The sequence below is a fragment of the Molothrus aeneus genome, chromosome 1 (assembly GCF_037042795.1).
Source record: "Molothrus aeneus isolate 106 chromosome 1, BPBGC_Maene_1.0, whole genome shotgun sequence".
Classification (NCBI taxonomy): Eukaryota; Metazoa; Chordata; class Aves; order Passeriformes; family Icteridae; genus Molothrus; species Molothrus aeneus.
This window is the reverse complement of record NC_089646.1, coordinates 18,957,522-18,970,964: the sequence shown is the minus strand read 5'-3', so window position 1 is coordinate 18,970,964 and position 13,443 is coordinate 18,957,522. Positions and strand designations below refer to the sequence as shown.

Genomic DNA, 13,443 nt, shown 5'->3' with positions numbered 1-13,443 from the left:
TTGTTTTTAGAAGACAACATGTTTCCAAAGAAACTTCAGTTCTGTAGCCTTGGCCTTTCCATCAATGCAGGCATAATTCAGTATTTATAGTATGATTTTTTTAACAAGATAACCTAAACTAAACAGAATCTGTACTGAGTGTGAATGAAATTTTTTGAACGTAGCCCAACTTGGGCAGAGTTTTTCAGTATTGATGAAAAGTCATCTGCCTGTATTGAAGAATGGAGATATTAGTGCTCAGCTAAACCATCTAAATTGATAAAAAAGAAGAACAAGAGAAGGGTGAATTAAAAAGCCTGAAGTAGTTCTGTTATGCATATTTCAAAGTACTGAGTCATTACTGTTTGGTTGTCAGATATTGCAGTTGTAAGTGTAACTATCTGACCATGAGGTTCTGGAATACCACTAGAAAGCTGTAACTGTTGCTCATGACAGCTATTTGTAGGTCTTCAGAAATCTGGGAAAAAGCTGTCCCATCTTCCCCCCTGCCCCGTCCCTTCAAAGACACCAGCCTCAGATCACTGGAATCCAAAAGGGAGAAACTCCCATAAAAGACTGGATTATGTTCACAGTGAAGAGGAATCTCGTACTTCCAGTGACTCACCTTCCAGCACCGAGGTAGATTGCTGTCAGAATGGTTTGAGAGATCTGTTTTCAGAGATCTTAAGCAAACACAGTAAATGTTTCTGAAATCATTAAGAAATGTACATCACAAGTCATGCTCCTATTCATGAATACTCATTAAGTGAGCCTAAAACTGCTTTGCTTTTAGTTTGCTGTATTTAAGTAACTGAGGCTTGTATTGGCTCACTGTTACAAAAGTGAGCATTTAAAACTTTTAAACCTTAAAAAGTTAAGGTCTTTATCAATTGTTCTTACCTGTTTAACTTTTTCTTTTACAAAGATCTTTCTGTGCTGTGGCACATTTGAAGTACAGGTCTTTTTTGTGGTTATGAGCATATGTGTCTGAGATATGATCATGGTGCTCTTTATCTTAGTATTGTATTCTAGAAGAGTACTTGAAAACTTTTTGACTCGTGGTGAAGCAAGCATGAAATTCTTTGCATGTCCTATTTCATAAAGCTGAGTTAATTGTGAAACGTAAACAGGCAGTTATAAAGCATTTCAAAGATTATTGTGAGAAGTCAGAACATATGGAGGAAACGAGTGAAAGGTGTTTTGTCCCTGTGTTGGCCGTCTTCCACCCCAAAAAACTGCACAGTTTGACTAAGGTGTAACTTTGCCATGAGATACGTTTTGAAAAGCTTCAGCTGTTCAGAAGGGGTTGGAAGATACTCATTAGGGCAAGGCTGGAAGCATATTTAAGGCTAATAATTACAAAGACCATTCCTCACACTCAAAATTCATATATTATAGATTTCTAGAGGCTGGGAGAGCATTTGAGAAAAGTATTACTACATCTTGCCCTTTTTTTGTACTTTTCCTTGTGTGGCTGTTCACTGTTAGAAATTGATATAGTGAGCTAGAAAAACAGTTCAGTTCTCCCTGTCTTCCTAGTCTAGCACATCATCTGTCTCCTTGTGTCACATTCAGACCTTTTCTCTCAGTTTATCTTGGGTGGGCTATGAAAAATGTGGGTTTGAGCCCTTCTGCAGTGGAGGGCTGCAGTGTAAGACCTGTATCAGCTTGGATTAATTCCAAGTGGGAACATGACAGCTGACAAGAGTGGCCATCAATGGACATGGAATCAAGTGTAAAATACCATTGTACACTCTAGCAGGTGGGACTAGCCTAACACAGCAGACCATTCCAGTAGCACATGGATTGGTTCTGATCCTTCACCCCACCCTGTTGTTGAACACATTTCTGATTGATTATAGATAATTGTACAATCAGGGGCTTGACCATAGGGATGGGAGTAGACAGAAGAGATTACCTGAGTATCTTTTGCTGGCTGAGCTGCCAAGGATTTGGCGTTAATTGTAATGGAGTTTGATAGTGAACTTCAGGTTTTTGCTGTATATGTAGGTTATATGATCACAGATTCACCATATATGTGTCATATTGCTGTGCTGGATTGTGTTCCTCAGTTATGTCAAGGTTCTTGTCAAGTATTTTGGCCTTTGACTATAAATCCACTCTACAGAGTATTCTCGAAGGGAATAATTGTGGCAGTCTGCCTGCTGTCAATAGGTATGAAACTGGACCAACTGTTTCAAAACAGTTAGAAAATCAGTTTTTGAAAACACATACACTTGTACTTTGTATCTTCCCTCTCCCCTCCACCCCCAGCAGTGTGCATTCTTTGGGTGTTTTGAGTCTGAGGGGTTTTTTAACTTCTGTCTCAGTTCTGGAGAGTACTCAGAAGGCCCTTTGTGAAAAGAAGCCATTGGCTGTTGATCTGGGACAGGCTGCTGTGCCTCCATCAACAAAGGATGCCCAGTCACTGAAAGGGAGGGAAGTGTATCTTGTTATCCAGCTGCAGATCAGTAACTTTCATTTCCGTGCACCTCTAGAACTGTTACTGCAGAGTCTTGTAGCAACCTATCTGAAAGTGAGCTGTGCCACTTCCCTCATCACCAGCAGGGAAGTAGTGTGATTATTTGATACTTAGATTTCAGATTTCTTCATGAAGGAAACAGATTGGCCTAGCCTCCAAGCTCATTATCTCATAAATTTAAGTGAATATTGTTGCTGCCTTGGCAGTTGAAGTGCAACTTTCTTCTCCTTTGACAACTCTAAAAAATTACCCATTTTTATTTGCTTCTGTTTTCCATTAAATTCACTTCAGTTTATGATCATATTACAAAATAACATAGTGAGGTACTTCATCCACTGTTAACATTGTACTGGAACAGAACATGTTCTTTCTTGTGTAATGGAACTTAATCAGTTTTTTGTACATGCTTACTAATGAATGGACTGCTTCATGCAAAGACACTTTTTCATTTTGCACTGTATTGGAAGTTGCCATGGGTTTAGGAGAGACTTTCTGGGATTACCACACAAAGTGAAGGTATTTGTAGCTTCAGTTTGTGTAATAAAGTTCTTGTTCTTATAACTCAAAATTTCCTTTTATTTCTGCAATTTCAACTGTGAGTTCCCTTGAGGCTGTTGTCCCAACCCTGTGCCCACCTGTCCTCCCCCAAGTATGAAGGTTTTGTAGTTCTTTGCAACTTCTGTGGGCCTGCAAGTTTACATTTGAAAAATAATGGCCTCTTTGGCCATATTCTTCTTATTCCTGAAGTTTTGACAGAAAAGCTAAGATGAGCCACCTATGACAGATATCTCAGATAAATTCCTATTTTCAGAATTGTTGTAATAGTTTCAAATTTCTGACCTACAAAAGAAAATACAGCTTTAGGGAGGCCATTTTATGAGCTTCCTAAGGAAGCAGTCTAGATGTTGTCGCTCTTGGTTTCAGCTCCCAGTAAGCTTCAAGTCTCTTGTCCAGTTTACAGAAAAAAAGTCTAAAACATGTATGTTCCTGTAATAGGAATGGATGGTGTATGGGACAAAAGTAACCAAATACTGCCTGTGTTTTCTCTCTTGCTGAACTAGGCAGTCACCAGCATAAGAAGGGAATGTAAGAGAGCTGGATAATGGAGGGGGGGCTGTAGTACTAGAAAATAAGAAGTGAGGATTTCATAGCTAGATGCTGATATTGTGGTGGGAAGATTTAGTGTATTGATGTCATCTGTGAGATGCAACATTGTGGAAATCCAGGATTTACTCAGTTTTGTTAACTCCTCTGTTCATGGAACTATTTACTTTTGAGATTTTGAAGAAGTTCACTAAAATTGTTCTGTGTGCTACCTGGTATATATTGCTAGTTTTCATCTGAGGCTATTTTGTTTTTCAGTATTCTTGAAGTGGTTTTGTATCCTCTGTTACTGAGTTTTTTACTGATGGTGCATAAAAAATGCATATTTTTCAGTCTGCATTATCTGATATGTTCCCTCCTTTATAGTACTACGTTTCTGTGCTAAGCAGGCAGTTATTTGTTGGCCAGAAATACTTTATTTTTCACAGTTGCCTTTCTGTTAAGCCTTTGGAGCCAGCAGTGCAGGCTACATGTGCATTTTATCTGTTAGAACCTGCAGTCCATGTTCTGCAGCTGTGTTAGTGGTGTGACACACAGTCAGACTTTACCTGAACACTGTAAGTTGTCCATTTCCACCTGGAGCTGAAGAACTGTGTTCTGGTTAATGCTGAAGATGGTATTTGACCGTGCTGTTTATGCTGCTGGCAAATTACACAATGCCATTCATCACAAGTTACGGCTCTTTGGCTTTTCAGTAGTATGGGAAGGACTTCAGGGTGGTTTGTTTGTTTTAAAAATGAATGTAGTTTACAGAGATTTGCTCAGGTTTTCGTTATCATTCCTTCGTGATCCAGAAAGTGATTTATCTCTCCCCAAACCCCAAAGGACAACTTAATATGTTAGAGACATTTCAAATGTGTATTGTCTTGGCTTTCTAATATAATATACACATAGTTTTTATACAGGTATTTTTGAAACGGTGTGAAAATCAGTAATTTATTTCAATGTTCATCATACAGGTCTTATTTGAATGCTGCATGGAGTAGTATCTTGGTTGCATGACTAGTTTCAGAAGGTGCATGTACTTTTATGTGTTTAGTAAGGGATTGCTAAATGGAAATATTTACCCCAAAAAGAGTGTACTGATAGGTCATATTTGTCTTGTATGTTGCAACAGCAACAAATAGTGTTTTTAATATTACTACAACAACTGGCAACAAATAGTAGCTTATCTCATTCCACTGGCAAACTAGTTTGCTGCTTTTCTTTCTTTTGAAATATTCTTTTGCCTGTGATTTCATAACTATCTGCTTATATTCCTGAATTTTATTTTTAAGAGGAAGAATAAACCTTTTTATTAAAATAGAAGCAGCAGAAGCACTGCAGTTATTCAATATGTAAGATTTTTAAAAATTAAGAATTAAAAAAAATTATAATAGCTTTAAAATTTTGGAGTTGTTTTCCCTTTCTGGCAAAATATCCTTAATTTTTAGTACTTGTCTCGCACCAAAAATTTTGTTTTCTCCTCTCATTGCTGTTGATGTTTTATGAGAGTGATAGTGTTTGTGGTGATGAGCTCTTAAGGTTTAGTCAAAGGTGCTGTGATATTTCATTATTTTTAAATTTTATGGTTCCTTAAGCCTGGTAATTCATGAGAATCTTGTATTTTCAAGAAGGTTTGTGTATTTAATTGTTTTACTGCATTCAAGAAACAAAGGGTTAAATCTCATCCTTTTTATTAGTTTGAAATTACTGATTAAAAGCAAATTGAAAAATCTTTTGAGGACCTGGGTTATATTTCAGTTTTTGTGGTTGTAGTTATGTCACATTTAAGAGTAGACTCAGTAGCAAGGCTGTTTGTTAATCGTGGTCATTTTGGTGGTGTGTAGGGATGAATTAGAGCAGGATCCATAAAATGTGCTGTGTAGTTAGATGATCCAGCTAGAACTGGAAAAGGATTGTAGCAAAGGGAACACTTCAAGGATCTTAACTGCTAATAAGGCTGGAACTGTAGGCTTTGGGATGGTGAGCAAAAAAAGCCAAGGAGAGGGGAGGTGTGCTAAATGGAAACAGATAGGAAGGTCAGTAGGAATGCAGAGCAGGTATGGAGTTTCTCTGTGATGAAGAGACTGGGGAGAAGAGAAGTCCTGCCTTGGTTAGGCAGGAAAGAAGTGTTGTCGCGATGTGTCTTCAGGTGCTTTTTCATATCTTCTTTCTCTAGTGGGTCTGGCTGATTTTCTCTTCCATTTTTCTTGACAGTTTATAATAGAGTCAGGGAATTTAAGATGCATATTATGTGTGGGTTTGGATGATGTTAGTCTTCCTTGACTGCCTGTGCTCAGAGGGATATCTGGGTGGCGAGTGGTGTTTTAACATTGCGTATCTTCTTATTGTCACTGCCTTCTTCAAATCATTATTTGTATGAGTGACAAACTAGCTCCACCCTTTGCCTTCTAACTGGCATTTCAGTTCTGTTGCTTTTTTTGATCTAACCATGTTCATTCTACTTCTGTTTACTCCCTGTGGCACTCTTCCTCTAACTGCAGTTCAGTGCTACCATGCTTGATATTCCTTGGCCAGCTGACAGCTCACTTATCTAATGCACGTGGAGCCTAACGGTTTCATAGACAGGTACTACTTCTTGTCCTGGGCTTCTGGTCAGTAGGGTTTTTTTTCCCAACCTCTATAATGAACTTTACCCTGCATGTAGATGAACAGAAGTAATGGCTTCACAGAGGGGTGTGAACTCTTCCTATTTAAATTGCTAACTTACAACTCTGACTAATGTTAACGTGTTTAGTCATTTATTTGTTGGCTGTTCTAGCAGAAATGTTACTCAAGCATTCGTATAGATCATGGATGGAATTACAGTTCGTGAATAAATGAAATACCACCAGTTCTATTGGCAAATCTGAGTACCTTGTCCTCAGACTTGCTGTCAATATTTTTCTGAAAAAGCACAAGCAATCCTTAGTTGCCAAAATTACAGTTTTGAACAAATGTATGTTGTTTAGTAACAATTACTTTAAAGTTAAAAAGTATTTTTTCTATTTGTACGGTGTGTGTTCAGTCATATAGCCCAATACTTCATTATTTAGTTAACAGTAATACATTGAAAGAACAAACTCTGATAGCAGACTCAGTTGAAGACAGGCATTTTAGCAAAAAATTTTGCCACTGTTAATATTTGAGCAGTTTGTAACGCACATAAATATTTGATTTATCACATATGTTTTACAAAAAACTTAAAAGTGAATCAATCTTTGTTCCCTGAACTGTAGAATGTTAAATGATGAGAGCACTTTTATTAATCAGCATGGTTAGAATTTCTACACAGGAGATTTCTGCATTACGTATTAAGTGATCTTGTTTGTCTTGATTAATTTTCTACTGCATATTTACATGGTTACTAGTAAACAGAGGGAGGGGGAGAGAGAGAGATGCATGTAATCATTTTTGTAATTTTTTTCAGGTATTTTTAGCAGCAATGATGTAGCAGTATCATTTCCAAATGCAGTATCTGGCTCAGGATCTAGCACTCCCGTTTCCAGTTCTCATTTACCTCAGCAGGCTTCAGGCCACTTGCAGCAAGTGGGAGCTCTATCACCTTCAACTGCGCCTTCTATAACTACTGTTGTTGCTGCAACTCAGGTAAACCATCACAAGAGTTTAAGATAGAAAACCATTTTACTGACCTGCTTAATTTCAATGTCAAAAGAAACAGTAATATATTTGGAAAATAGGTTAATAAACATTATATGTGTTATGAAATGTTGTAGTGGCTGGAAGTTCCCCGTAGTATCACATAGTCTTAATTTGTAGAGCACAGAGATTTTTTTAAATGTAGTCTGAGGAAGTGCTTATTAATAATAACTATATTATGACTAGTAGCATAAATGCTGGTTGCAGTTCATCAGTGTTCTAACCAATGTTTAATCAGAACATAAGAAAGGATTTTGATAAGTAAAATATGTAAAGTTTTCAGTTTTTTATGCAAAAATGGTGGTATCAGTTAAAGAGTGCTTTGTTTGGAAGATTTAACAAATTTAACAGCTAGGCTAGCCCTGGCAAAGAGATGGCCAAGGCTGACATCTTGGTAACAAATGAATGTTGACATATATGTTATAATTTTTATTTGAAAAGTCATGCAAATGAAGATCAGTAGTTCATGTTTGACGGTGAAGGAATAAGGGAGGCATGGGAGAAGTGCAGAAGGGTGGCATAGTTGAAGTAATGAACCAGAAAAAACACCTTTATGATAGTTTTTTGTATGAATTTAAGTTGGACAAGATTACATTTATCAAGCTACGAGAATACGAAGTTATAGTTGCTGAAAATCACCATGATTACTGTTGAAGTACGAGGGAATACTACAATATACATGGTGATTTTATACTCCTTGTTTCTTGCATTTTTCATTTCCTGATGGGGATCTCTCTTAGAATGAATGTATCAAATATATATTTTTTTGTGTACTTATAAACAATGAACTTGTAACTTATCTACAGTGGTCTAAGATAGTGGATATAAACATGAAAAAAATCAAGCTTAATGTGTGTATGTGTGCACAAGCAGGTGTTTATAGTGCACGGATAGCAGAAATGCTATGTGAAGACCAACAGAGATTACATTGCAATATCAAATAGCAATTTGTTCTTATAGGTGGCAGTTCATATTTTTACAGAATTCTTCTGGACTGGTTTTCTAAAGAAATAGGGTGGTTTCACCCAAAATTGAGTGGTATCTCTTCTGCACAAATTGATAGAAACTACTTTAAATAAATTAATTAATAATTTGGTACTTTAGGACGTTCTCATTTTTATTTTTCATTTCCAAAGATCGTTTCACACTCTGACTCACTGACAACATTTAATTTGAACAGTTTGGAGTTTGGGGGAGGGGTTGTGTCATAGTTTAGTAGCAGGTTAAAAGTTTTAAAAAAACCCAAATAAGTCAATGGTCAGTTTTCACAGAGGAGAGGTTTGCCATCAGAGTCTTAGGAAGACTTGGCCTTTTGTAGAGCTCAACATATTCAGAAATGGTCTGGGGAAAAAAGGAGGAGGAGGAACACACACCAAGTTTGCTGATTATGCTGGGTTATGCAGTGGGCCATTATGAAGATCGGCTGTCACAAATTGCTGAAAGACCTCACCAGCCTGTGTTGACAAGGTGGTAAGAGAGCAAATAAAATCAATGTTAAAGGGAAAGGACAGTTTCTATTCAAAGCAGATATGGTACATGCCAAAAGAGGTACAAGAAGAGCCATGGCAGTGAACAATGGCAAAGAACAGCTTTATAAGGAGTGAGTAAATAGTGAGGGACTCGTGGCCTCAAAAAGAGACACTGAGATGGGATACGACAAAGGTCTGTAAAATCAACTGACATGGAGAAGTTAAATAAGCAAGAGTTGTGCACCACCACTTCTGTTTGTTAACCTCTGTCAGAAGAAAAACACATTGAAAAAGCAATTGGACAAAACCTGTATTTTATGAGTTAGGAAGAGAAAGATCATAGTGTTTTTTTCCCCTCATGTTGTCACAAAAAAAGAGAAGTATACCCTAGAAGATGGACCTTCTCTTACTGTTTAGCTGAACTAGAGAGCCCTCCATAGGTTAACTGCTTAAAATTCCTGTCCTTCCTTCGCCTTTGTTTCTTGTGAGTTGCCTTGGGGGCTTTTTTCTTTTTCATCCCCAAAGAAGCAAAGGAGTTGTGTAACTTGCCTCACTACCAAACTTGTTTTCAAGTGGTCATAGATTTACTTGTCAAGATCTTATTCACAGGTGTTACTATTTAAAGAGTCTTGGGTTTGAGATATTCAGTGAGTCTACTTTCAGTGCATAATCTCTCTGCCTTGGAGAGATTCAGTCAGGAGATCCTACCTTTTTTTTTTTTGTTGTTTTTTAAATATTCCCCTACCCCTCATCCCCTTCCCATTTAGCGTAAATGACTGATTAAATGTCAAGGGTTAGGGTTTACCCACTTAGTTCTGCAAAGTTCCATCAGAGTGCTGTCTGCTTGCTGGGCTCTTGTGGATGTAGTCTCTGTTTGCCCAGCTCTTGACCATGGAAGTCTTCAAATAAGAGTGTGCTGGTATGTTTCTTGTGTAGTGTTCTGATTAAAAGAAAACCATCATCCAAGGTTATAAGCTAAGGTAAGCTTGTACCTCTGTAGCAGGTAAAAAATAATAGACTAAAAGTTAGGTTTTACTTAAACTATTAGTTAAGAGAGCAAGTATGACCAAATCTTGTCTGCTCACTTATTCAGTCATGTTAACAGATGGCTTCTTGGAATAGTGCTAAAACTTGGAATAGCCTCAAAGATGTGCTACTAAGGTGCATCCTCTAAGACTTCAGCTGCTTTTTAGATCTCTGTTGGGCATTTGTAATTATTATTTTTGGGACATCATAAATTTGTCCGTTTTGGTAGGAAATTTTTGCATGTCTCTTGTTTTAAAGGATGTTAAGAAATTCTGAAGAGAAAGTCTTTGGAAAAAATATGTTCCCATAGAACATTTTTATCACGTCCATTATCTCTTCTGAAGTTCCTTTGGCTTTACTTTCATTAGGAGCAGTACAAAAGCCCCCAGGATTTTCTTTAGCATTCATATAAATGAAGGAATGGAGGTGGTTGTCCTCCTTTGTCTGATCCAGCTTCTAGGGGGAGATAAGGCTTATTTTTTTAGGTAGATTTGGAGTTACTTGTTAACAACAGAGGAATGTGAAAGCTAAGGAATCCTGAGATCTTTTCTGAATGTAGGGCATGTGATGTTTCAGATGCATCTGCCCTGTGGTTTTTATTTTCTCATTTTCTGAATTAATCTAGTCCCTAATTTTGGATCTCTGTATTCCCCTGCTCATTCTCCAAATTACTAGTCTATACTATTTTTGGCTTCCTTTTTTAGTGGTTTTTTTCCTTGTCATAGTTTAAGTCTGCTCATCATTTTGCATGCTGTCAAGGGAACTTTCTTGTCCTTTTTGTTTTATATTCTAGCACTCGTGGGAAAATAAATGAAAAGACAGGAAATAGGAGCTCTATTCTTAGTTTTTGTTCCTTTCAACAGAGAGGTTAGGAACAGTTTTGGGAGCAATCTCTTTTATACCTTCCACAATAGGAGTGGAATTATGAAGGAACTTAATAGTAGTAGATGTTCCTTTGCTGAAAACTCAAGTTGAGAGGGGTTTTTGCAAGTCTGCAGGAGGGGAGTTTGGGCATTTTCATGGGACAGTAAAATGCACCTACCTGATTGATATTGCTTCCAAGTTTACAGTTGTAAGCTCAAATTAGGGATGCTGCATTCTTAAATTCAGGATGGCCAAGGAAGATACTCCTTTGTCCACTTTTGTTTGCTATTCTTGTTCAGAGAAACACCCTGTTTCCTGCTGGTTTGGATTTGTGGTTCTTTAAAAATTCAATATACAGCACAAAGTAAATGTGAGGAAGGAAAGAAGGAAAGTTTCAGGTTAAGCATCTGGAGTTTGCTAGAACTGGGCAGATCTGCAGTGTTTTAAGGGATGGTTCTGGGCCATCCTGCCTGTGGATACTCTAGAAAATGGCTGGTCTATCAGCTATCAGTGTTTAATCAAATTTTCTTTGGGGAGTAGAATGAATACATGGAGAAGAAAGACAAGCTGCCCTGAGTTCTAGGACTTCAATGTGTGACAGATGTGACCTGCATTAGGTGGTTGGCTGCTTGAGTTTCCTGCTCTGCTCCCAAAGATGCACATCTCAACCATATGTAAGCTAAGAGTTGGTGTAATACTCCTGGAGTCAGGATCAGAACATCTTAAAACTGGAGACTTTTGTCATGACATCAACAAACTAATTTAAGCAATAATCCTTTTTTTTGCAGTGCAAAGTAACTTAGTGTAATTATATTAAACTGCATTACACATGTAATCAGATGATTTTTAGAACTTAAGAAGAACTTTACTCTCTTTACATATTTTTCAGAACTCTTTCTGAAGTATGTTCCTTAACATAGAAATCATTGAGATACTGAATGCCATAAGAGCTCTTAGGAAGTCCAGAGTGCAGATAGTATAGATTTCTGTTGCTTATTTGGTGGGTCCCTTGTTGGGAAACCTCTCACCTCTTAGTAGTTAGTCATTAAGGTAAAGCATAGACAGCAATTATGACAATATGTTAATATATTCCCAGGTGTCTCCAAGTAAGTTAGTTCATTTCTTAAGTTGAGTTTATACATTGTCATACAATGTATGTTGTTGATTTGGGGAAGGGATGTTGTTTGTTGGGGGTTTGGTGATTTTTTGGGTGTTTTAGGGTTTTTTTGTTTTGTTTGTATTACGTTTAATATGAGTGATAATTAAAAAGAGACTAATAAAACATCTGGAGATAATGATGTTGCATGGTTTAAGCAGCATGCTTCCAGAAAAAGGAAATTAGATCCTTACTGTGGTACTAGAATTCTCTAATCAATAGAAATGCTGGATGCATGAAAACCAATTAACATATTTTATGTTCCTATCAAAACACTTCTTGATGTTAAAGTCTCTTGAAAGAGGCTCCTACCTACTTCAAAGGTAAAATATCAACATGGATCACAGGCTCTTTGGATTCTGAAATTATTTGGTTTTCTTTATAACTTACCCAAAAGATAAAAAAGGAAGTCTCAGCACATCCAGAACAAAAAGAAATAATTTTTAACAGTATGTTGCTTGTCTTTGGGACTCATTGCCACAGGAAATTGCCAGTGCTTCGTGATTTGGAAAGTGTGCTAAATGCATCCTTCAGTACGTTGTAGACAGAGGGGTTTGATATTGTGGTGTAGGATGTCAGTGCAAAACAGAGGCTTTCCTTCCAAACCTACTCAATCATATTTGTGTCACAGCCACTTAAATTTCAATCTTGCAAAATGAAAATGGGGAAGAACTGTAGTAGTAAAAGTTTTTCCATCAAAATTCTCTTGTTTCTCACTTAAAAGCTGTTTTAATTTTTATCTACTTCTGGGCAAAATGGGTAAAAAGCTAATTTTCTTTTCATGCAGTCTGAGGATTTTTGGGGTGGGGGAGGAGGAGAATAGCAAGGAGGAAGAATTTACAGCCAGAGGGAAAATTCCTTCTAACATGTGACTCAACCAGAAGAACAAAGGAATCATAGTTGCAAGTAATCTAGTGTTTAGCCCAATGAAAATCTTGTTTTCCTCTTGCTTCAGAAAGCTTGTCTTCATGTGGACTTGTGCAGTGTGGAGGTAGTCTGAAAGGCAGTGCAGGGTTTTGCACAGTGCCACATGCTGAGACAACTGCATCAATGTTTCGCTCTAGCAATAAATGTTTTCTGCCTTCAAGCTGAAGCTTATTTAGCTTGGCTTATCTGGGGCTGCTGTAGCAACCATCAGTCTCCAGGCAACTGAGGCACATTGACCTCTTCGTTGAACTGAGTGTAGCACTACTTCAATTTAGCTGCCTGAGACAATAATAATGGTGGTGAATGTAAAAAGTGTGAAATTTTCTAGTTTGTATGCAATGGAGATAATAAAACAATTTAGATGAAACAATGTTTAGGCCTTACTTGAGAAAGATTTCAATTGTGCATGGTGTGTGTTTGTTGCAAGCTGTAGAGTTGGTTGATGAGGCGGTGGCTTATAGGCCTTGTGTAAATGTTGAGAATCTTCCAAGCATTTTTGCACAGCAGCAATTCTGCTACTGAAGGTGTTTGTTTCATCGCTTAAATAGCAAAGACTGTTGATATTTAGATAGTTAAAATGTCCATGCTTGTGAATAAGTACCTGATTCTTTATTATTGCTCTTTTTGAAATTATAGATTATATTGAAAGTAGTTACTTTTGTCTCAGATTTCAGAATTATTTGCCATATTGCAAGTGTCTTACTTTCTTTGGAATACTGGTATGAAGAAAATAGATTCCTCTATGGATATACTGAGTTTGTCTCCTAAGAAAGTAATTTCTCTACTAGTCAACA

At 37.2% G+C, this 13,443-nt stretch overlaps 1 protein-coding gene across 4 annotated transcripts in view; it reads left to right on the top strand.

Annotated features, from left to right (window-relative positions):
• The window catches only part of MLLT10 (MLLT10 histone lysine methyltransferase DOT1L cofactor), a 123,872-nt gene that overhangs the window by 84,760 nt on the left and 25,669 nt on the right, over positions 1-13,443 (top strand). For all 4 annotated transcript variants that reach the window (XM_066552360.1, XM_066552343.1, XM_066552335.1 and 1 more), the window contains one exon: positions 6,978-7,156. In XM_066552360.1, coding sequence (XP_066408457.1) covers positions 6,978-7,156 — 179 coding nt within the window. The remainder of the gene's footprint in view (positions 1-6,977; positions 7,157-13,443) is intronic.